Below are 23,156 nucleotides of genomic sequence, written 5' to 3'. Positions count from 1 at the left end.
CTAAATATATTTTTCTATAGATTTCTTGGTGCACAATAAATTTTTAGATGGTTCAATATAGCTCTTGCATTTAACACTTGATTAAATTTTTAAGTAAATTCATTTAGTTGATTTTGTTCTTTATACTTGATACAATGTAAATCACAAGATAACTTTAAATTAAAAATTTGATACAGTAAAATTTATGTAAGTTGATCACTTTAACAGGGGATGGTCAACTTAACAAGCTTCACTGTATAACGAATTAACTCTACATTTATTCTGTTTTGTGTGAGTTGATAATGAATGAAAATGCTTATGGTTTGATAGATCCAAGAGGAAATATATTTTAGAATATAATTTTAATTGGTACTTTAAAGTTAATACGAGAAACTATTTCGACACATAGGGTAAATCTGGGATAGGTGGCCATAGTTATTTCAAATCGAAATAAACGTATTAAGAATAAAAACATGCGAAATGTTTATGCAAATTCATACATATACTCAACATATTTTGAGCAAAAATATACACTCTCTAAAATGAAACTCTCACTTTCGATATTCTGCAATCCTTCAGCAGTATTTCGTTAATTTTCATAATCATTTCGTCACGAAATCACGTGATTCATGATGAAACACAAGCTTCAAATGTGAGACTAAAATGTTTTCTCAACACGAAACTTTATCGTTAACAATAATGACGAAACTAGAATAAAGGCTAGACATTCGAAAATAAAGTAACGAATTAAGCCGTCCGGGGTTCGAATCACTTCGAGCATGGGTGTAATTTATCCTCATGTAATGTTGTCCCGCCAATAAGGCTCCCACGATAAAGTGATTATTAATAAAGATTGATACATTTAGCGATACCTGTTTTTTCTCTTTTTTTTTGGGGGGGGGGGAAATAGTACGACGATATATTTCTTTTAGACAAAATTCGTTTCCTCGAAAAAGCGACTAGAGCAATTTCGTCACTTAGACAAAATGTTCTCTCGGAACATATGCCAGGAAACAATTTTGTCAAAAACGAAGAAAGTTTCGTGATATTTGAGAATCCATTTTTGACAATGTAGAGAACAAAATATGAAAAAAACTCTTTTTAAGATCGTGTCCAATACAGTTACGGTAAAAGGAAATTAAAATATGGAGAATAACACTTCATTAGGTAAGTTTAGATTAGATGGAAATAAACCAGTTTAAATAGTGACCAGTTTTAATATCCCCGTTATTTGTTAATAGATTTCAGCAGAGGCAGTTTCATAGGAAGTAATTCAATTTGCTCATCAATTTTAACAGAACGTCATTTTTTGTAACGAAAAGTAAGTTATTTATTTATTTATTTTTTATCTTCGTATTTACCACCATATTTCCTAATAATTAAATCTAGCTGCGAAATTTTTGGTTTTATATTTTTAATTTTAAGATTAAAATCAGGAAAAGGAAATTCTTATTTTTTTTATTGCAATATTGAAACTACGTTTTTAAATTATTTAAGGACCACTCGAAACTTGTATATTATGTTCCAATTCTACAGACTCAGAATTTTATGAATATCAATGTTTCAGCTATGAAGAAAAATTAAATGTTACAACTAAAAACGATGACTGGATAAAATGGGTGCTGTGATTGTAGTGGCTCAATGAAAAATGTGCCAAAAACATTAGCCAAAAATGATGTGAAATTTTTCCGAAAGTGATTGGTCAAATCTAATATACATTATATTTCATTTATTAAATTCTCTTTCCTTATTTTTCATACTAAAATTCATTCTTTGCAACTTATCGTAAATTGTTCGTCGTTATCTGTATGAAATGTGTGATTTTCATTATTTGAGCTTTACTTTTCCTTTACTCTATTTGGCGGTCAACTCACCTCGAAATTAAGAAGAGATTTTTTTTTTCATATTTTGTTCACCATGTTTAATTATTAATCTGTTAAAAATTATTTTTAGTACATGTTTGACAATTTAAAAAATGCCGAACAATTCTTTTATCTCTATGCTTATCTTATTTTTATTTCGATTTAAAAAAAAAAAAAAAACTGTGGCTATTTATACTAGATTTACACATTTACACTCCAGTTAACTAGAAAAAACTTACGATAAGTTGTAAAGAATGAACTTTATCATAAATTATTTAAAAATAATTTAATGAAAATCTAATGTACAGATTTAATCCATGGCTTTCGAAAAAATTTTAGCAAATGCAAAGGTTTTAAAATTTTGTGCATGTTTCATGAGGGCATTGCATGCTTCTTACACATCTCATCCAGTCATGGTTTTTAGTTGTGATATTGCATACTTCTCCACAGTTAGCACACATATTTATCAAATCCTAAGTCTGTAGAATCAGATAATATGCAGGGTTCTATTGAGTAGGTTGTAAGGTTCTGTCAGATATTGTGTTAGGTCTGTAGAATAGGATAATATGCAGGGATCTATCGAGTAGGTTGTAGGGTTCTGTCAGATAATGTGTTAAGTCTGTAGAATCAGATAATATTCAGGGATCTACCGAGTAGGTTGTAGGGCTCTGTCAGATAATGTCTTAGGTCTTGTAGAATCGGAAAATAATATTCAGCGTTCGTATTGTTTAAAAAAAAATTATTTCGATATTGTAATAAAAAAGCCAAGAATTTGTTTTTATTAACGTTCATCTTAAAATTAAAAATACGAAACCAAAGATTGTAACTAGATTTGTTTATTTGGAAATATTAAGTGTCCACTAATTGCATAAGCCGTAAGAAAAGGGTTAATTCATAAAAAATAAAAAAATAACTTTTTTATTTCTAAATGAAAATAAATTTTAAAATTTTACTTACTATTTATTGTCACAAAAAGCTTTGTCTAAATCGATAAATAAGTTAATCTCCTGGTGAAACTGCATCTGCTGCAATACATTAACAAATATCAGAGATATTTAAACTGATCATGATGGCCATCTAACCTAGACTATGTTATTTGAGCTATGATGACCAATTTGAGCACTAAATTGCAGTTTAAATTTCAAATTGAATCTCATATAAAATCCTATTACTATTATTTTTGTAATTTTCATTAGCTATAATAATTTTCTAATTTTTTTCAACTGTTATTTGTCATAATTTTTTGCTCGTTTTGGAAATATTAATTGCTATGAGTGCGGTTTCTTTTATTATTACACTGTAAAAAAAATCTCAAAACGTTTCTGAATATATGGGGTAACTACGGTGCATGTAGTTTTCAAAAACGTTTCTGAATAATTCGGAAACCTTTTTCTGTAATATTCAGAAACATTTCGCAGTACTTCGGTAATATTTTAAATCATTTCTTGCAGATTCGGATTTATTTTTTCAATATTTTGAAGCGGTTTTTAATATTTCGGAAACTTCTTGCATATATAGGCTACCAACAATGCCAATCGTCATCTAACAAAAGGTATACCTCAAGATAGAATAAAATTAACCTGTCTTTAGAATATACTAGTGAATTGGAATTTAATAGTTGTAGTGGTAGCTAAGCTATACTGTAGCTAGCCTACCAACAATGTCAGACGTCATCTAACAAAATGTATACCTCAAGATAGAATAAAATTAACATGTCTTAAGAATATACAAGTGAATTGGAATTTAACAGTTGTAGTGGTAGCTAATCTATACTATAGCTAGGCTACCTACAATGTCAGACGTCATCTAACAAAATGTATACCTCAAGATATAATAAAATTAACATGTCTTTAGAATATACTAGTGAATTGGAATTTAATAGTTGTAGTGGTAGCTAAGCTATACTATAGCTAGGCTACCAACAATGTCAGACGTCATCTATCAAAAGGTATACCTCAAGACAGAATCGAATTAACATGTCTCATAGACTAGAGAATTGGAATTTAATAGTTGTAGTGGTAGCTTAGCTATACTCTGAAATTAAATCGGCGTAAACGCACTTCAGTTTCCTACTTTTGAAAATAAAAGAAATGTTTCTCAATTGACCGGACACATGGTATTAAATGAACTTCTCTGAGATTTTCGGAAGCATTTTGTCGAGTCAAAATTAGTTTCTGCAATATATTTTACGGTGAATTAAAGTTAATGTAATTTTAATTAAAGTGCAATTAATTGCCCCACGCCAATGAAAAAAATATCGCGTAAGCGATGCTGTTTAGCAAAGAGAGTTATTTCAATTATGAAACCAAATATATTCAACCAAATGCGGGAAAAGTTCTCCAACTGTTATATTTAAATGGCTCAGGAAATTAGTTCGTTTATAATTTTCCCAAACACAACAATTAAAAAAAGAAAATTAATTCCTGCATAAAAAGATTTCCTTATCTTCACAGAATGGGTAAACTTATTAAAACTATAAACACTCTATGTAGTTCTAAATAATTATTTCATTGAAAGGATAGTATTCATACAAATAAAGTAGTGCAATGCCTGAATTAACGGTATTAATTTATTCCGAAAAAATGTTTTGATTCAAACATTTGTTCCTCTGAAGAAAGATAAGCTAGTCAATCAATTCTGAAACCAATGATTTTATTATATTTTGAGTCCCATATTTATTTCTAAATATTAATTTTATTGTAAGGACAATATTCATATAAATAAGCCAGTGTCAGAATTTTTTTTAAACGAATTAATTTATTCCAAAAAAAGAATGTTTTGATTCAAACATTTGTATCACTGCAGAAAAATAAGCTATATGATCAATGCTGAAACTTGACTTAGCTTCAAAATTTTGAACACAAATCTCTGTCTCATGACTAGAAAGAAAATTTGATTCCGTAACTCATAATATTTGCTTTTTTTAGAGCAAAAATCTGTTTCAAGCATTTGTTTCATTATATGAAAAACACTCATAAAACGATATTAATTCGTGAATTATCTGGATTAATCTGCTCTGAAACAATTTTTTTTTTATTTTATGAAATTGAAATATTTATTTCACTTCAACAAACGTAAGCTGCACGGAGAAAAAAATTCTGGCAAAATTGCCATGCTGTATGATAATGACATTTCTGATTAAAAAAACAACAACCATAATTTTGGTAGCAGAACCCAAAACATGCGGTATTTAAACTATTCATTTGGTAATTTTCCAATTTTTATGGTAACGGTGTTACGGACAATCTGGTTTTTAAAATTATAATTCTTATCATCGCACATTTAGTAAAAAATACAAAACTGAAAAGTAAATTTTACCGAATAAAAATTTTTATTCCATGTTCTAAGGTATCATGATAAAAATACCAAATTTTACCACATTTACCAAATTTTTACACACATTATAAAACCATATTTTATTTTTAATTTTTCCAAACTCATTACCAAAGCGCTTCAGTAAAATTTTTCAAGCTTTTTGATGTTCCCATAGAGCCAGAAACACGGTATGCTTTACCATATTCCGAAAGCTTTGACCATACTTTTTTTCTCCATGAAGAAAATCAGTGTTGAGAACCGACCTATTAGCTTATTCAGAGTCATACTTATGCATTTTGTTCCCCTGTAAGAAAGGTATTCAGGCGGGAAAATCGAATAATAATATCCATGTACAGATACGGCATTTATTTATTCGAAAACAAATTTTTTTTATTCAAATATTTGCTTCGCTCCAAGAATAGCAAGAAAAAAGTACGAAATGATGAAAATCGACTGCATTAATATACTCAAAGTTACATTTATTTTCATCTAAATGTGCGTTTGTGTTTTATTGTTACACTGATAAAAAAAAGAGGAGAAATCAGTTGATGTGATGTTCGATTTCTCTGCTTGATTACCATTACTGCAGTGACAAATGTCTTCTGAATAACAAAGGGATAAACAAAGTAAAGAGATTGTTTTAAAGATAGTCTTACAATTTTAATAGTATTTTCTTCAATTAAATTTTTATACGTATTAAAAAAAATTCAGATTTTAAAAACTTAAGTTATTGAATGGCCTTATGCATTAGTAATTCTTAATATACGACAGAAATATTGCATTTTTGTATTGTATTATTATTGAAATATTGTATTGTAAAATTGTATTATATAATAGTGATACATCTGATTTATTCTTTAACGCGTTGCTCCGTTACCTCCACGTTCCACACAACACTTTCAGAAATTTCTCGGAAAAAATGGTTAAATAACAATTTATTTAATTGTTATTTTACAATAGTGAAACAATACAGTTGAGTAGCCGTAAATCCAAGGTGGTATTCAAACTCTTAACTTTGAGAAAAATCGTTTATTAACAACTTTTACCTAATACTGTTAAACAACCAGAATTTTATCGCACCAACCAGTCCCACATAATGAAACAACTTTGTTCTTGCAGCTGGGTAAATATTATAGACGAGAGGGTTAATCTGTCATTATATTATAACAGACAGCACCGGGGTTCGTGCCCCAGCGTTGACACCAGAATATTTTTTCCATTTCCTTTAACATCTGAAGAGTTTCCAGTAACCTGCACTCCACAATTTGTGACCCTGGACTGTTAGAATACAATACTCTCATTCACGCATAGTTGGCAGCACCATAAAGCTTCTTAACACAAAACAATTCAGTATTTCCCATCGCTTGCGATGAGTGAAACAACCAACTAAACTAAGTATATCACATTCTACGGTTCATTTGCAAAGCATAACTCAATTACAACCTAACTAAGAACCTAGCTTCAATGTCTAATAAATTTTTGTTGCGATTTTGATTTTGAAACCATGCTAGTTGTAAATAGTTAAGAAACCGTGCAGTTTTGTATGGTTTTGTAAGGCTTTACGTGGTTTTTTAACCCCACTAACTGTAAATGGTTTCAAAATCGTAGAGGTAAAAAATGGTCTTGACTTTAAACTTCAAGGTTTAACAGAAGGGAAAGACTGCGGTCGGTTATTTTAAAGTAATTTTAGAATGAAAATTCTAACAGCTCACAGTCCTCATTGTTATTGTCTTTTTCACCCATTTTTATGTCTCCATGCAAAACATACGATATAAGTACACGATAAATAAACATAATAAGTATACGATATAAGTATATTCAGTATACGATTTAAGTATATTCAGTATACGATTTAAGTATATTCAGTATACGATATAAAGTACACAATGCATAATAAGAATACGATATATAATAAGTATATGATATAAATGCATAATATATATATGTTAATTCAAAAGATAAAATTATTAAATTTTAGTTACGAAACTATTTTTTAATGCTAATTTTTCGTAACAATATTTTATAATTTTTAGATAACTCATACTGTATTTCTCTCTCCGATTTCATTGGATTAATAATTTGAATCATAATGCTCAGTTATTATTTAGACGAAAATAATATTTCACACCTATATATATTTTTATGATAACAATTTTGTTATGTATTTATAATTTCGTGTACTACTTATCATAAATAAACTTATCTTCATTCAGGAACCTGTTTTTTCAATCCATATTTATTAAATTACTTATTAATATTTATTTATATATATTTATAGTTTTTCTAAAAAACTGTAACAATAAATAAAAATTCTCCAAAGTGGAGATTTTAGGGTAGTTTGAGAAGTTAATTAGCAATATTCTTTTTGCAATTATGAACGCTGAAGCTTGAATCATGTTTATAGCATATTTAAAGAGTTTTATTCAAAATTAATTAAATTAAATACGTAACTGAATTTTTTTCTCATGATTCTAAAATTAAAATTTAATTTTAGTTATTTAAAATTGTATTATTTTAATCCGCTGAAAGATATAGTTTAAAGATTTTTATTTTGAATAATAATTAAAAACTTATTGATAAATAAAATAGTTTCATATTATCAGATTATCAGATTTTTTTTCATACTATATATATTATCAGATTTTTTTCTCTCAGAGAGTACGTGTTATACTTTTCATTTGCAAGGAAAAAAATAAAAAATTGTTTTCTCAATTTTTAAAAAAATGCATTCAAAACATGATTTTTTTCAATTATATGATTATTTCCAGTTTTAAACACATTTATTAAATTTCTTATTTAACAAAAAATAAAATAAAAAAGTATTCTTGAAATTTATAAAAAAAAAATTCATTAAAATTTTGTTTAAATTATCTAATATCTTATTTTGCATAATAATATACATATTTTTAAAATTTAACAATGATTTGATGATATAGGAATAAATATTTTTTTAGATTCAATTATTTATAAATTACATTTTGGAGATCAAAATATTATGTTGGGAAACATGTATCAATTTAATCAGAAATGAGGTGAATTAGTAAAATTTTATAATGTAGTTGGATGGATATTTGTTAACCTGTAATTTATGCTATTTATTTCAGAATATAATTTTTTAAAAAATATTTTTTACGTAAGGAATACGTTTTTATAAAATTTTATTAAGAAACTGCAGGTCTTATTGTCACACGAAATTGAATAAGTCTCTCTCTTTTTTTTAAATTTATTTATTTATTTATTATTATTATTATTATTCTTAATTTCCGTAATTAATTTCTGTTTACAATTTAAGGAAGCATTTGCCAAATCAAATTTTGTCGGTAAATGGTAGAAAATAAAAAAACTCAACTTAGAACTCTTTTTAAAATTATTTTTCCAGTGCAGTCTAACATTGTTAGAAATTTTTAGGTTACTTCCAAGTGTAATATTGTTCCAATTTACTGCTACCTTAACACGGTGTCGGGCCGAACTACTAAATATTATGAAAGTTATCTTTCTCGAAAGAAGTAATACGTGGACAAAAATATCACTCGATTCACTACCGGTATTTAACAATCGATTGAACATTAAATCGATTTTTCTGAAACTGTAGGTTTCATCATAATTTTTTTTTTCTGAATTTACTTAATAATTTTATAATCTTTAAAATCCATTAAATTTTGTACATCTTTTTGAAAAATATTTACAAAGGGGAAAATTATTTTTTTTTCTAAATGGATGGTCTGCAATGCCCTCCTCTTTTCTCGAGCAGTTAACAACGCACTTGAAGTAATTGATCGCCAGATAGGCGAAAACTTAACTTTTTTTTTTTTTTTTTAGCGAAATATTGGAAATGTTTAATGTTGAAAATGAGTTAACAGTTTTTTGTCATTAAATATATGAAATCTGTAAACCAAAATTCACACCAAATTAAAATTAAAATTTCAAATACGTTTTCGTTTAATTTTATTCTTGATAGAGGTAGCTTCGTTTGCATTTAATTAAAAATATTTTATAGATATTATTGTTATTATTAATTATAATCTTAAAAAATCAGTCATTGGGCTGTTTTTTCCACATTTCAGTTTCGTCTTTGCTTGTTTATTCAGAATTCTAGTCTTGATTTGTTACACAAATTCGAGATTTTTTCCTTTTCCAATCTTAATTTTTGTTGACCTAAGCAGTTTTTTTTTTATTTATTTAGATGTACAACACTGTCTGCTTAAAAAGTTGAAAATATTAAACAAAATTTATTATTAACCAAATTATTACCGAAAATAACACAAATTTTATATTATTTGAAAATAACTGTACATGAATGAGTTAAATCAATATTTATTTATTTATTTATTTTAAGCAGCAAAAAATAAACAAACAATTAAATAAATAAATAAATATTTATTACTAAATAAATTTATAAATATTTGAAATACTATTTGAGAAATCTTATTTGTGATATCTTTCAATGAATTTCAAAATTTGGATACCTTAAATTGCATTACATTAATTAAATTAATGCAAACTTAAATTTTAAAAAATAAACTTTCAATTTAATTTTTTTTAAATATTTAAGATTTAAAAGTAATAAAAAATATTCACGTTAGTTAATCTTCTTCATATCTTAAAAAAAGTTAAAAAACGAAAATTCACGTAATTAGTACATTTTAATCAATAATTGTGCTAATTTTTTTTACGAAAAATAACTCCGGATCAACTCTGAATTGTCATTCCGAAGTCAATTCAGCATCCCTCTCTTTCAAAAAGTGTAGGTGGCGCCATCGTCCATTTCATTCGTCAACTCCAAATCTTCCATTCTTGCGTCGTGTTTGAAATCTCGCCCGCTTGTGCCATCTCCTTCTGCGACACACAACACGCACTCACATACAAACATACACAGTGCATGTCTCATTCTTCTTTTTTTCTCCCCTAAACTGGTCCCCCCCTTTCATCCCCCTCTTTATCTTTTGTTGCTAGAAGCGGCGGTCTGTGATTGGAGTAAAAAGGGAAATAGAGCTCTTCTAGAATGTCGTCGGAAGCTATATTTTCCGTTTGTTTACTTTTTATGCGATTTTTGCGCTTAGCGAAAAGGTGGGCAGGATCTGGATTTGTGTTGACTGGGTGTAACTAACACGAAGGTGGCGCTATGTGTGCATGTGACTAAATGCCCGACCCCCCAACGGACTTCTAGCTAAGTGAGTGAGTAACAAGTTGTGTTGAGAAGAGTGCGGTTTTCTCTTCTCTTCAATGATGTGCCATGAGAAGTTTCGATTTTTAAATCACTCATTATACTCTGCGGTAGACTTATAGTCGGAGAAAATTTTCACCTAGTATTTTTCAGCATTATCGTCTGCTGACACGTTTTGTGCAATATCGTTTGCTTTTTTTTAATGATTTAATCTGTACACATGTAAAATATGGCAACACTAAAAATCAACTACTATGAAACTATTGTCATGCCATATGTCAAAATATTTGCCAATCCTTGAACAATTACTTAATATTTATTATTCCAATCTTTTACCACATTGTATAATTTATCTGAAGAATTATAGGAACAATTTTAGACAGCATTAGAAGAAACATATGATTTATTTCTCTTACCTGAATTTTAACATGTTCTTGAATAGTATCGAAGATATGTAAAATAAGTTTGGGCAAGAATAAATTTGTATATATAATGAATATATAAGCTAGTGTTTTGTTGAAAGTTAATAAAGAATATTTCATAAAAGAAAAACAATTTGGAAAAGTATATAAAAGCATAAACGAAAAAAAAAAGAAGAAAACAATTGGAGACAATTTCCTACATGACATCTGTCAAATTATTGATTTGTAAGTCTCCCGGTGAAGTGTCCGGCAAGTATCGGCATCACAGCTAAGCCTAAGGTGGCGTACGAGACTGGGTCTATGGTCGTCCCGGCACCGGTCCGTCACTCAATGGACGCCGCCGCGGGACCAAGGTCCAGCGGCTTCCAATTCCTTCACCGCCGTCCTTATTCTGCGGCCATGTCTAGTAAGGCCAAAGACTTTTCTATTGATGCTCTGATGTCCACTACGGTGGCCGAAGAAAGTTCCGAAGAATCAGAAAGGGACACCCCCTTGGAAAGCGACTCCCTCTCCACTTCCCCGCTCAGTAAGTGAACAAACATTTCATAAACAATACTTTAATTATTTGAAATAAGATTTTAATAACGAAGTATAGCTATTGTCTTAATTATAATGAGTTTAATAATCAATTAAGCATGCTATTTCTTAAACAGTTAAATTTATAACTGGGAAGTAATAACTGTTCTTGACACGTGCTTTGTGCAACATTATCATGCATGAAAATAAATTAGATACTGGCAAGACGCCAGTTCTTTAAATGAAATTGAAATGTATAAATAATGGTGCAATATTCTTTTAATTATCTTTCGAACCCCATATCCCACAAATTAAGAAGCGAAATTTAAAATTGCCAATTTCTGTAAATGTTTTTATAACTACTATATTAACGTAGTTATTTCATTTATAAAATAGTAACAATGCAATGTTATGGAGGATGATTTTACATTAGAAATTACTGATATATCATGTAGCCAGTATATGTCATGAGTCATTTAAATATCATTTACTGCCAAACTTTAGACTATTATTAAGCATTTGTGGTGGTAAATAGAGATTTATTTTGGTATAAATAAAAACAATCAAGAACTATTTATATATCATCGTCTGGATGATATTTTCTCCCTTCCGACTAAGTCTAATACTTCTGCGAATTTTAAACAATTATTTAGTATGTGTCGAAGTAAACAGAGATTTATTCTGGAATAAATTAAAACGATCAGGCATTATTTATGAAATATTTTCACTTTCAATTTTTTATTTAGGGGTAAATACGATATTTTAAAAACTTAGTAGCTTAGAATAATAATAATAGTAGCTTAGAAACTTAAAATAGTAATAATAATAAGAAAGCAAAAAATTACACTTTAGAAAATTTAAGGGTCTCTTAGTCAGCTTTTCTTTAGAAAATAGCCTTACTTAAAGATTTGATGCAGTAAATTCATGCTCTATACTTTCTGATGAAAATAACATATTTTTTAACTGCAATAAAATTGAATGCTTTTAAAATGTCATTTTTTTTCATTTTTAACATATTCAGTCCCTAAAAACAGAAGCAATAACAAAAATCGTCTTTTGTAAAAACCTGATAAAGCAAATTCCTTACTTTTTTTCTGAAAAAAAAAGAAGAAAAAACACCTTTTTTTGTTGGAAAATTGAGTGTTTTCAAAATTTCATTCAACAAGATCTACCACTAAGATTTTTATTTGAAAAACAAAATTTACTACTTGACTTTATAAGCAGATATTTCAAAAAACTTAAGTGAAAGCAATTAAAAAAGTATAAACTATTAAATTATAAAACTTTTTATTTTGACGAAAATGAAAGAGAAAGAGAGAGAGAGAGATAGGTTCTTCTTTCAAAGGTACACAAGGTATATTCAATATCGATAAAGTTATAATGGAAATCGAATTTCCTTTAAAAAATCGAATAAAACTTTAGAATTTGTCCTGAAATTTATATTTAAGCATTCATAAGTTGCAATATTAATTGTCATTTAATTATATATTTTGTAAAAACGTAAATAATTTTCTTAAATTTTTTTTTCTAAAAAATTATATTTTAAAAAATTAGATGTCTATTGATAATAAGTTTTTTTAATACATTTTAAAATTTGATTAAAAAATTATCGTTTCGTAATTATCGTAATTTCGTAATTATCGTTAAGGATTACGTGAGATGGAGAAAAAACATGAATAATATTTATATATAAAATATAATTTAATAATTATCTAAAATAAATTTTACATTCTGCAGTATTTTAAATTAATAATTTTTTTTAAAATCAAATTTTAAAGAAATAAAGAAAACAAAATTAAAAAAAAAAAATTTCAAATCCCAAGGTTAAATACTTTTCTTGAAAGTATAATTGAAAATTTTATTGCTTTGAGAATTTTATGTCGGAGTAATGTTTCTTATTCAAAAGAAACTTTTATTAATTAATAATATTTTTTGGCAAATAATAACAATTATAATTTTAAAATTGAGTTTTGAAAATCAAATGTAATTCAAAGGTGATATTAATTTGTAATTGTTTGCTAAATGCAGAATGTAGATAAGAAATTCAGTAAAGGAATTAAACCTTAATTCTAACTTCCATGCAGATGGAAAGAGAGTGTGCAATTTGAAAATGTTATCATACTTATGAGAAAACAGAGGGACACATGATTTTTTTAAACTTTAATTTCCATTTCAGTGCAAGAGCTAAGGAAACAATTGAATCCGGATTTATTTTAATTTGCATTTTTTATCCAACCCAACAAGTGAAAGGGAATACGGCAATGATTTAAACCATCAAGCAAAATGGTATTTGAATTACAAATAATTTTGACTTTTATTCTATTTTAAATCAAAATCAAACGCTTCAAATAGAATATAATTTGAATCAGGAATTACTTCGACTTTAACTTTCATTTCTTGTATCTGTCGCTATAGAGTTAAGAATATATGTACTTGAATCATGATGAACTACAACGCGTAATTCTTTTATTCAATTCACGAGCTTTGAAAATGGAAATATTTTCTTAAATTCGAATTGACCTGAACTCGTAATAACCGAATCACGTAATAATCACGTAATCTGAAAGATTACGTGAATCAGGAGAAACATTAAATTAGTTTTTCAAAAGCTAAGGTTTAAATCGGAGTTCATTACAATTTACAAATTTTTCTTCCGATGCAATAGCTTATGAACTACTTAAATCAAGAATAACTTTAACTTTTAATTTTTATTATATGAAATGACAAAAAAAAAAAAAAAAAAAAAAAAAAAAAAAAAAAAAANACATGCTGGCATCAAGATGAACTTACGTAATTTTTTTTTTCATCCACGTTAAGATATAAGGATACTCTTGAATCAGAATTGACTTAAACTTCTAATTTTTATACAACGCTACAGCTAAGAAATTACCTGTATCAGGAAAGAATTGAACTTTTATTTATTTTCTATCATCTATAAAAATTTTAAGTGATTCGTTATTTATGTCCCATTTTTTTCTATTTAAAAAGGAACATTTATTAGAACGTATAAATTAAAAAAGACCGTTTTTTAATTTCAAGAAGTATATGAAAGTTAAGTAATTGTCAAAAGTGTTCCTGAAATAGATTTTAAAAAATATCAGCTATTTTGCTTAACAAATAATGATTGTACAAAATTGATAAAAAATAAGTGCAATTGACTATTTTACTGCCAATCATTCTTTTATACAATAAATTTCTAATTAAAAAAAAAAATTTTTTTTTGAAAAATAAACTTTCAAAAATCTTTTAACATTAATTTAAGCAAAAACTTTTCATTAACTTTTTCAAAAAAAGATGAACTTTTCATAAACATTAAAAAGTATACTTCGGAAAAAACTTCGTTAATAATTTAAAAGTAATCATTTAGATTTTAAAAATGTACCATAAAAAACTTTTTACATGGCGAAAAAAATTCCGGTAAAATAACCGCCCTGTATGACAATGACATTTCTTCAAAAAACAAAAAATAAATAAATAAACCATAGTTCTGGTAAATAAAACCAAAATAAACTGTATTAAAACTATTTTTTCGTTCTTATGGTAATGGTATACCGGAAGTTATGGTTTTTGAAATTATAGTCCTTATTATCACGCATTTAGTAAAAAATACAAAACGGAAAAGTAAATTTAGTCGAATAGACAGATTTTATTGCATGCTTTAAGGCATTCTGATAAATTTACAAAATTTTATAACATATTATATAGCAATATTTTATTGCTTATTTTACCAAAATCATTACCAAAGTGCTTCTGTAAAAATTACCGAGCATTTTGGTGCTCCCATGCAGCCAGAAGCACGATAAATTTTACCTTTAACCATACTTTTTTTTCTCGGCGTGCATTCATTTAAAAATGAATATAAAAAGTACTAATGAATATAAAATTAAAGAATTTAAAAAAATAAAATCCACTTTATTAATTTAAAAGTAGTACTTAAAATTAACCACTTTTGAGCTAACCACTTATTTTAAAATCGAGTATAATCATTGAAAATTATACTTTAAAATAAACATTTTTATTCATTTCAAAGTAAATTTTAAACAAGTTTATAATTTTATATTTATTTAAAAATAGATTTTTAAAAACATTAATTCTTGATTCCATCCAGTTAATATTTCAAAATGTGTTTTGCTTTAAAATCTGTTTCGAAAAAAGTATACATATTTTTTTTAATAAGCTTTTAACAAACTTTTTGCAATGAACTTCTTTTTATCAATTCAAAAATCTGCTTTTAATGAACCTTTTATAATTATTAAAAAAATATATAAGCTAAAAGAATATAGTAAAATTTACAAAATTTCTAGCTCTATAGAAACACCAAAAAACTCTTAAATTTTTGGAACTATGGAACCCTAAATGATCGGCGCGAAAGTCCTATTCATTCACTGAATCTAGCCTAGCTATAAATTTCTTTTTTGGCGTATAATACATGAGCCGAAAATTAGCAAAATAAACCGAATGATGGTTTTCTTTAAAGCTGTTTATCGACTGTTCGGCTGTTTTTCGTCGTAATATGAAATGATGCTTTTTTATGAATAATATGCTATTTTTATAACTGTTCTGTTATGAGTTTGCAACTGTTACTCTTGACTGTTAGGCCAAGTCTAGCATATCTAAAGCCAGTGCTGTCTACGCTTATTTTGAAAATGGAGCAAAACTTTAATATACCTCAGTTTTGAGGAGAGAAAAAGCCTATGTTTTGTGAAAATAAAAGCCTCAGTTTAGTGAAAATGAAAAAAGTTTGTAGTCTAATTTTTAAATATTTTAAAACTTACTCCAAAGCTGTATTACTTGGGCGTATAAAAATTTGCAAAACCTGAGAATAAGGCAATGATTTTGATAATTTTCATCTAGGGGCAAAAATGTAACCAAATTGGCGATTTTTTAAAAAAAGTTTAATAACTTTTCAAATATTTAAGTTATTTGTCCGTTCTAAAGCCCAGATAATTCTTCATCGCATTGCCTCAAGTGTAAGGCACTCAAAATATGCCTTTTTTTTCTTCATTTTCCTTGGTGACAGAGCTTCGACAAACAGCTTTAATGTGTGGTCATAAGAATTGTAAATATGAAAACCACAATTTTCGGTTAATTGTTACCATTTGAATGGAAAAAACCTCCAAATGAATGGTATAAATACATATTTTGATTTTATGAATCCGAATTATGCTTTTTTGTCACCATACAGTATTTTAATTTTACCAGAATTTCTTCTTCCTTGCACTATGGAACTTTTTTTATCTCAAAAAAGAAATACAATTTATTTAAACAGATTCTCTCAGTGAATTTATTTCTGCTTATCGAGCTTTGACACCATGAATTGGAAACAAAGATTTTTACACACGTTAATATGATAGGCAATGTGAAATGAATGACGATTTTTATCTAACGTCATTGTTTGTTAGTTACCGAAATGATAAACCGTCCAGATAATATGAATGAAAATGCAAATTTATTCCTGAATTCAACTATGCGTTGTAATTTTTTTTATTAGCTTTTGAATCACGCGAACGTCTCGATATCTTTTCGTTGTTTGTTAGAATGTATTTCGATTTACAAACTTTTAACGCATTTGCGAATCTTAACAATTTTCTACTTGAATAAAATTTTGTTGTACTTTAAATTTAAACAACAAAAAAAACTTTGATGCTAAAGTAAGTTTTAATTTAATTACCGAATTCAACTATGTGTTGTATTTTTTGTTTTGTTAGCTTTTGAATCGAGTGAATATCTGGATATCTTTCCATTTTACGCAAAAAATTCTTTTCGATTTGCAGATTTTTAACGCATTTACAAAAAGAATTTTTTGTACTTTACTGACAAAGGGACTTAATCATCTATCGGAATTTTAACCACCATGCAACTATAGCTTATACAAGTATGGTCAAAACTTTAATGTATTGACAAGTATGGTCAACCAGAATGTGCTAAAATTTACCGAGTTTTTGGGAAGACCAGAAAGCTAAGTAATTTTTATCGAAATGCTTTAATAATAACTTTTGATAAAATTAATAATAAAATTGGATTTTTATAATACGTCATAAAATTTGGCAAATATGATACAATTTGGTAATTTAATTATGATACCTTAGAGCACGCCGTAAAAGCCATTTATTCGGTTAAATTTGTTTTTCAGTTTTTTACTAAATCTGTGGTCTTAACTGTAATTTTGAAAAACAAAATTTCCGGTTAACCGTAACCATGTCAACGAAATAATTACCTAATGAATGGTTTAAATACCGTATATTTTAGTTTTTTTCTCCCTTAAATCCACAAATATTATTGCCATACAAGTACAGTAATTTTACCATTTTTTTCTCCGTCTAGCTAGAGTGCTTTAGTTTTTTTTAAATTGAAAGCCAGTGCTGGGTGATAGAACAAGCTTAGTTTATTGTGTAACAGCTACAATCGGAATTATATCACCATTTTATAGTTAAATAGAATTAATTTATCATCAGTTCAAACTTTTGATCAATTTCTGATTCGCAAGAGAGCTTAAATTTGAAAAAGAGCTGCATGCCAATACAACGATTTTTTAAATGATCCAAACAAAATGTATCTCCACTTCGTCTTCCATCGAAATTTCGAGAAATTTCATGACATAGACTAAAAAAAAAAAAAATTTAATTAATAACGTGATGATAAGTTTTAAAAAATACGTTTTCCAAATAGTCTAAAAAGGAAACATAATTTTATTTTTGTTCGACATATAGAAAAACCAAAACACTCTCGTGAAAAGGTCGACCCTCGCCTTAAGCCTCCCCCCCCCTCCCCGCTTTTCGAAAACGATGAGCCATATGCTTTTCGTTTAGGTTTTGATACGAATAAAATTTCTTCATCTTTTTAATTTTGATTTAAAAATATAATTTCTTCCAAATTCTTTCCTTTCTTGCTTGGTTTATATACTAAACTTTTGTCTAGCAAAAAAACTAAAAAATATTAAATAAAGGGTAACTCTCTTTCCCCCCCCCCTTCTTTTACGAGAGCTTTTCGAATGTAGACAAAGATTACACAGACACTGTTTTTAATTCAATGCTTTTTATTTATTTTACTTTATTTCATTAAAAGATGTCAATAAAATCTTCACTTACTTAGAAAACTGTAAAGTTGTCTATTGTTTAAACATTAGGGACTTTGTCAAGTTGTCAAATTGTCCCAAAAAACTAAAGTAAATATCTTTCTTTAAAAAAATTCCGGAATTCCATCAACATTACAAAACAAAAATTATTTCAAAGTGAACTATCGATAACAAAAAGTTATTTGTACAGAAAACCTATGCTCAACAATAATGGTATAAGTCAAACAAAAGATTTTTTCCCCTTCGATTAAAAAGTTAATTTTTTTCTGCACTTAGAATAGAGCTTTAATTTTTTTTTTTCTACTTAAAAAAAAAGTCATTAGAAATGCCGTATCTGCTAATGACCGATACTTACCTTTGTTTAATGCTAGTATTAGAAGAGAAATTTTCTGAAATTTAATTGGCAGCCAGCAAGCTAGCATTAAAGGAAGCCCTTTTTACATCAGAAAGTCTTAATTGTTATAAAGATCGGAAATCAAATTTGCATATTGCGTGTTAGCGCGCAAGACATAATGCTTGCGCTTTTTCTGCAAGTTTTTATTTCCAGCATTTTTTAATTTCTGTTTTGAGAATTTTCATTAAAATTAATGATGCTCTTTCAATAATGATTCATATTATGACGCAATGACATCAATACGAACGCGGTTAATTGACAACACTGACACAAGAGTATAATTATGCGTCATGCACTAATTGGAGTACATGCTTGTGCCAACCGCTGCAAGTGGTTGTTCTTTTAATTAAACATATTTTTAAAGTAGTTAATGCAAACCTTTATAATTTGGATGGTGCAAATCCTTATTATTTGGGTGGTCTTATTTAGAAAAAAATCCGTTATGATTTTTACCATTGTGTTATAAGACAGTTATGGGCAAGTTCTTATTTTCAATATGTTATCAAATAAATTTTTTTCAAGCATCAAATTAAATTAATTTGATGGTTTCATTTTATAAAAATCGTATGAGCTATCGTTCTTTAATATGTAATAATTATAAACAAAAATGTGCATCATTTTTTTTTTTCCTTTTTTTTACCATGTTTATATCAATTTGCCTTCGTGCATGTATGTTCGGGTGGAATTTTGTAATTAAGTTTAAAATAACTTCCCGACTAGCTACAGACTTCAAATTTGGTACATAGTTCAGAATTGGATGACAATGCAGGAAAATGAAGAGTAAAAAGACATACAAAGTAAAATAAAATTGAAATTAAAGAAAAATTAATATGATCGCGATTGTCTTTTGCTGTCGATTCGATTATTTCAAGTTAGTGTCACATGTCAGTTGAAAAGGTTTGTGTACTGTGAGTGAAAAAGTTGAGATTTTGGAAGTGATTACAAAAACAAAATAATATAAAATAAGAATAATATTTTTAAAAACCACGTTTTTGTAGTGGAGAATATTAATTTAGATACAAAAATTTGAAGGGGCGCATGAAATACATAACAGTACATATACACATACATATACACATTTTCTTACTCATACACATGCACAACCACATACACATGCATATACACAAGACATATTCCACATACACATACACATTCAGATACAATTACAGATATACATACACATATTCTCGTGAGCACACATACTATTACTGTTATGTATTTCATGAGCCCCACGTTTTCGTTTTTCAAATTTTTGTTTTTTAATTATTATTCTCCACTACAAAAACGTGATTTTTAAAAATATTATTATTTTTTTTTTCATTTTATTTATTTATTTATTTTTTGCTTGAAAAATTTTCCATTTGTAAAGTTAAATTCAAAAATTTCAATAATCTTTCGCTCAAATAATGCAACTAGTTGTCAACTATTTATAACTTTTAGATTCTACAAATTTGTTGAAGGTATCGTATAATAATAATAATTATAAAACAAAATTTAAGACAAATTATCAGTATTATTTAGATGAATTTAAAAGTGTACAGTTATTACTAAAAAATACACTTTGAACTAAAAGATATTTTAAATATACTCTGCAGTCTTATCACATATGCTCTGCAGTCATATCATATTGCAGTCCAACTTTTCAATATTGCCCTAATTTTTTAGAACAGTTAAAATAGATAATTCATATCAAAAAAATCTTTTTAGAAAACGGTTTTTTCATGATTATGCATTAGATTACAAAAACAATGGTATTCTTTTAGTTACACACTGCATAATAGTAATGCATAGCTAGCATATTAGCATTGTAGTATGTATTAGTTTGAAAAGACTCAAAGATTATCGGATTTTTCAACACCAAATTCAAATAGGTATTATACCACAGATTTTACAGTGAGATTACTTTACAATTCAATTTAATATTCGATAGAAAATAATAAAAATTTATATTACCATCGATATAAGGCTATTCATGCATTGCTCATTTAATTTCACTGCTGTTGAAAGTGGATTAGGATTATGTATCATACTGGACTCAGTCATAAAATAAGCTTTATGCTTTGTTTTAGTTTATTTTATTTTATGAGTGTCATTAGTTATTTGATTTAAGATATTTGCAGCTGATAACTTTTGCGGGAAGCATTTTAATCCTAATTCCCCAAAAAATGCATTCACAATCTTATTTGAATGTAATAAATGATAATTCTGGGTTTTCATTTTCTGCAATACATTAAAATTTGTTTCTGCAATACATCAAAATAGTTTATTCAATAGTTTATTGTTATTTTGTTTAGTTTATTTCAATAAAAATTATGTTCTAAAGTTAGGAAAAAGGCATAATTTTGTAAAAGGCATTTATTAAAAATATTTCATTTTTCGAGATTAAATATTACCCAAATTTAGTTTTTTTGCCATCGATAATTTTAGCAGAGCTAATACTCTTTCTTTTGCTTCGTAGTTTTGCTTCGTAAAAGTAATTTATTTTTTCTGTGTAAAAATGTAACTTTCAAAAATTTATTGAGCTTTAAATAATAGTAATAATAATAATAATAATAATAATAAACTGTACAAATATTTCTTTGAAAAAAAAATTATTCCAGCTGGTTTACAAACCATTTTTTTTTTCTATTTTTAAAACGTTCTTTAAAAAAATCGTTAAAATATTCATTTTTAAAATTTAATCAAGCTGTCTTTTGACTCAAAAGTCTCTTATTTTAAATTATTATAAAAATTTCGAAAATTCTAATACAAAAAATTAAATTTCGAAACCTCATGTATTTTATTTTGTAAATGAGAGATACCTATTTTACAGATAAATATAAAAACTCAAACTATAACAAAAATCCCTTTGCGTTCTTATAATTAAAAAACTATTCCAACTTAAAAGAACTATATTTTTTTTAGTCTCAACTTCGTTCCGTTTTAAATTCCGTGCGACAAAATATTTAATTCGTCTACTTAATCCACATCCTTTTGTTTTCTCCCACGTGCCTTCGTCCCTCATTATTATTTTTCCAGGAGGGGTCATGGACCGAGGATCTATGTGGCACGATATTTCTGAAAATCGACATCAAAAAGACACACTCATCAAGTCGTTAACGCCGTCAACCATTTTGTTCGAACTTTATGGAAGAGTAGTCAAAACTCTAAACAAACAAATTGAATCAATTGGGTGGCGAAACTTCCTCTCACATCCCATCACTTCAACTTTATTTGATTTATTTATCAAAATTCTAAAAACAATGGAGATGCACTTTAGTGTAAACTCTTAAATGCCGTTGAATCTCGCTGCAGCAGTTTTATTTTATTGTACTGTAACATGTTGCTCTTACATGTGTGATAACACACATAAGAGTAGCTTGTTACGTTATTCCATGTTAGAATAACGTGTTGCACATTACCACAATGTATGTACGTTTTTTTTTATTTGTGGTAATAGGTAAAAAGTGTTATCTACATCTGTGGTAACATGTTTTTTTTCTTCTAAAATTAAGATGACGTTAAGCGTGTTATGGTAACATATAACATGCTATTCTTATATTACTGATAACGTGTGATGTGTCACTTATTTTTTTCTTCTTTTTTTTTTAAAAAAAACTAAGGTCGGATGCTTTTTAACTGACTATGGCGTATTATGAGCATGGTGAGGTAGAATTTTTAGTATGAAGATTTATAATTTTGTTACTTTATATAAATATTATTGAAGTTTCCTACGACCTTGATAGTGGCATAAGTTGAACCGACACGTTATGGTTGAACATGTTATCATGTAACCAAGTGTAAGAAATCGGTTCATTACGCTCCACGCGTTAAAACTTTGTCTTGGTTCAAAACACATCCTTATTTCACACTTTTTTTCTCTTCAAATTAATTATCGTGAAGATCTACTCTGTAAAAAATTCCGAATAATCAAATTACGGTAAAAAGTACCGGCACGCAGAGTGTCAGCCTTTTTTACTGGAGCATATTAAGGAACAAAAAATTTCATGTTCCATAATTTGTGCAGTAAAATCACTGAATCACTCTAATTAATGTACTACAGTAAAAATAGCGGTATATTATTTCATGGTAAAAATGGATTGTTCAGTAAAAAGGATTTCACAGATGATCCATCCGAAATGCTGGTACTTTAGACCATTATTTAATACGGATTTGTTTTCAGTGTAAAAGGTTAATTGCCTACATTTTTAAAGAAATCAGTACACTGAACCATAATATCAATTTATTGAACCGTATTAGCTTGAAAATTTAGTGCAAAATTATTACGGTGTTAATTTCAACTATTCAAGTTTTATCATACTAACTTACCATATTAAGGATTATTTTGCATAATAATATGGTTTAAATTGGTATCGTGATAAACCATGAAAAGATTTTATCATTTTGGATACGGTTCAAAGTATTTAAAAATATCTAAAGGCATATATTG

The 23,156-nt window shown here is 27.4% G+C and overlaps 1 protein-coding gene across 1 annotated transcript in view; it reads left to right on the top strand.

Moving 5' to 3' along the window:
- The first annotated feature begins 9,928 nt into the window (after nt 1–9,928).
- Nucleotides 9,929–23,156, top strand: part of LOC107456793 (T-box transcription factor TBX20) — a 109,919-nt gene continuing 96,691 nt past the window's right edge. Inside the window, exon 1 of the mRNA XM_016074747.3 lies at nt 9,929–11,268. Within this exon, the coding sequence (XP_015930233.1) occupies nt 11,043–11,268 (226 nt within the window). The 5' untranslated portion in view covers nt 9,929–11,042. The remainder of the gene's footprint in view (nt 11,269–23,156) is intronic.

This window comes from Parasteatoda tepidariorum, chromosome 4 (genome assembly GCF_043381705.1).
Source record: "Parasteatoda tepidariorum isolate YZ-2023 chromosome 4, CAS_Ptep_4.0, whole genome shotgun sequence".
NCBI classification, from domain to species: domain Eukaryota; kingdom Metazoa; phylum Arthropoda; class Arachnida; order Araneae; family Theridiidae; genus Parasteatoda; species Parasteatoda tepidariorum.
Note: the sequence above shows the minus strand (reverse complement) of the source record. Positions and strands in the feature narration are given on the sequence as shown.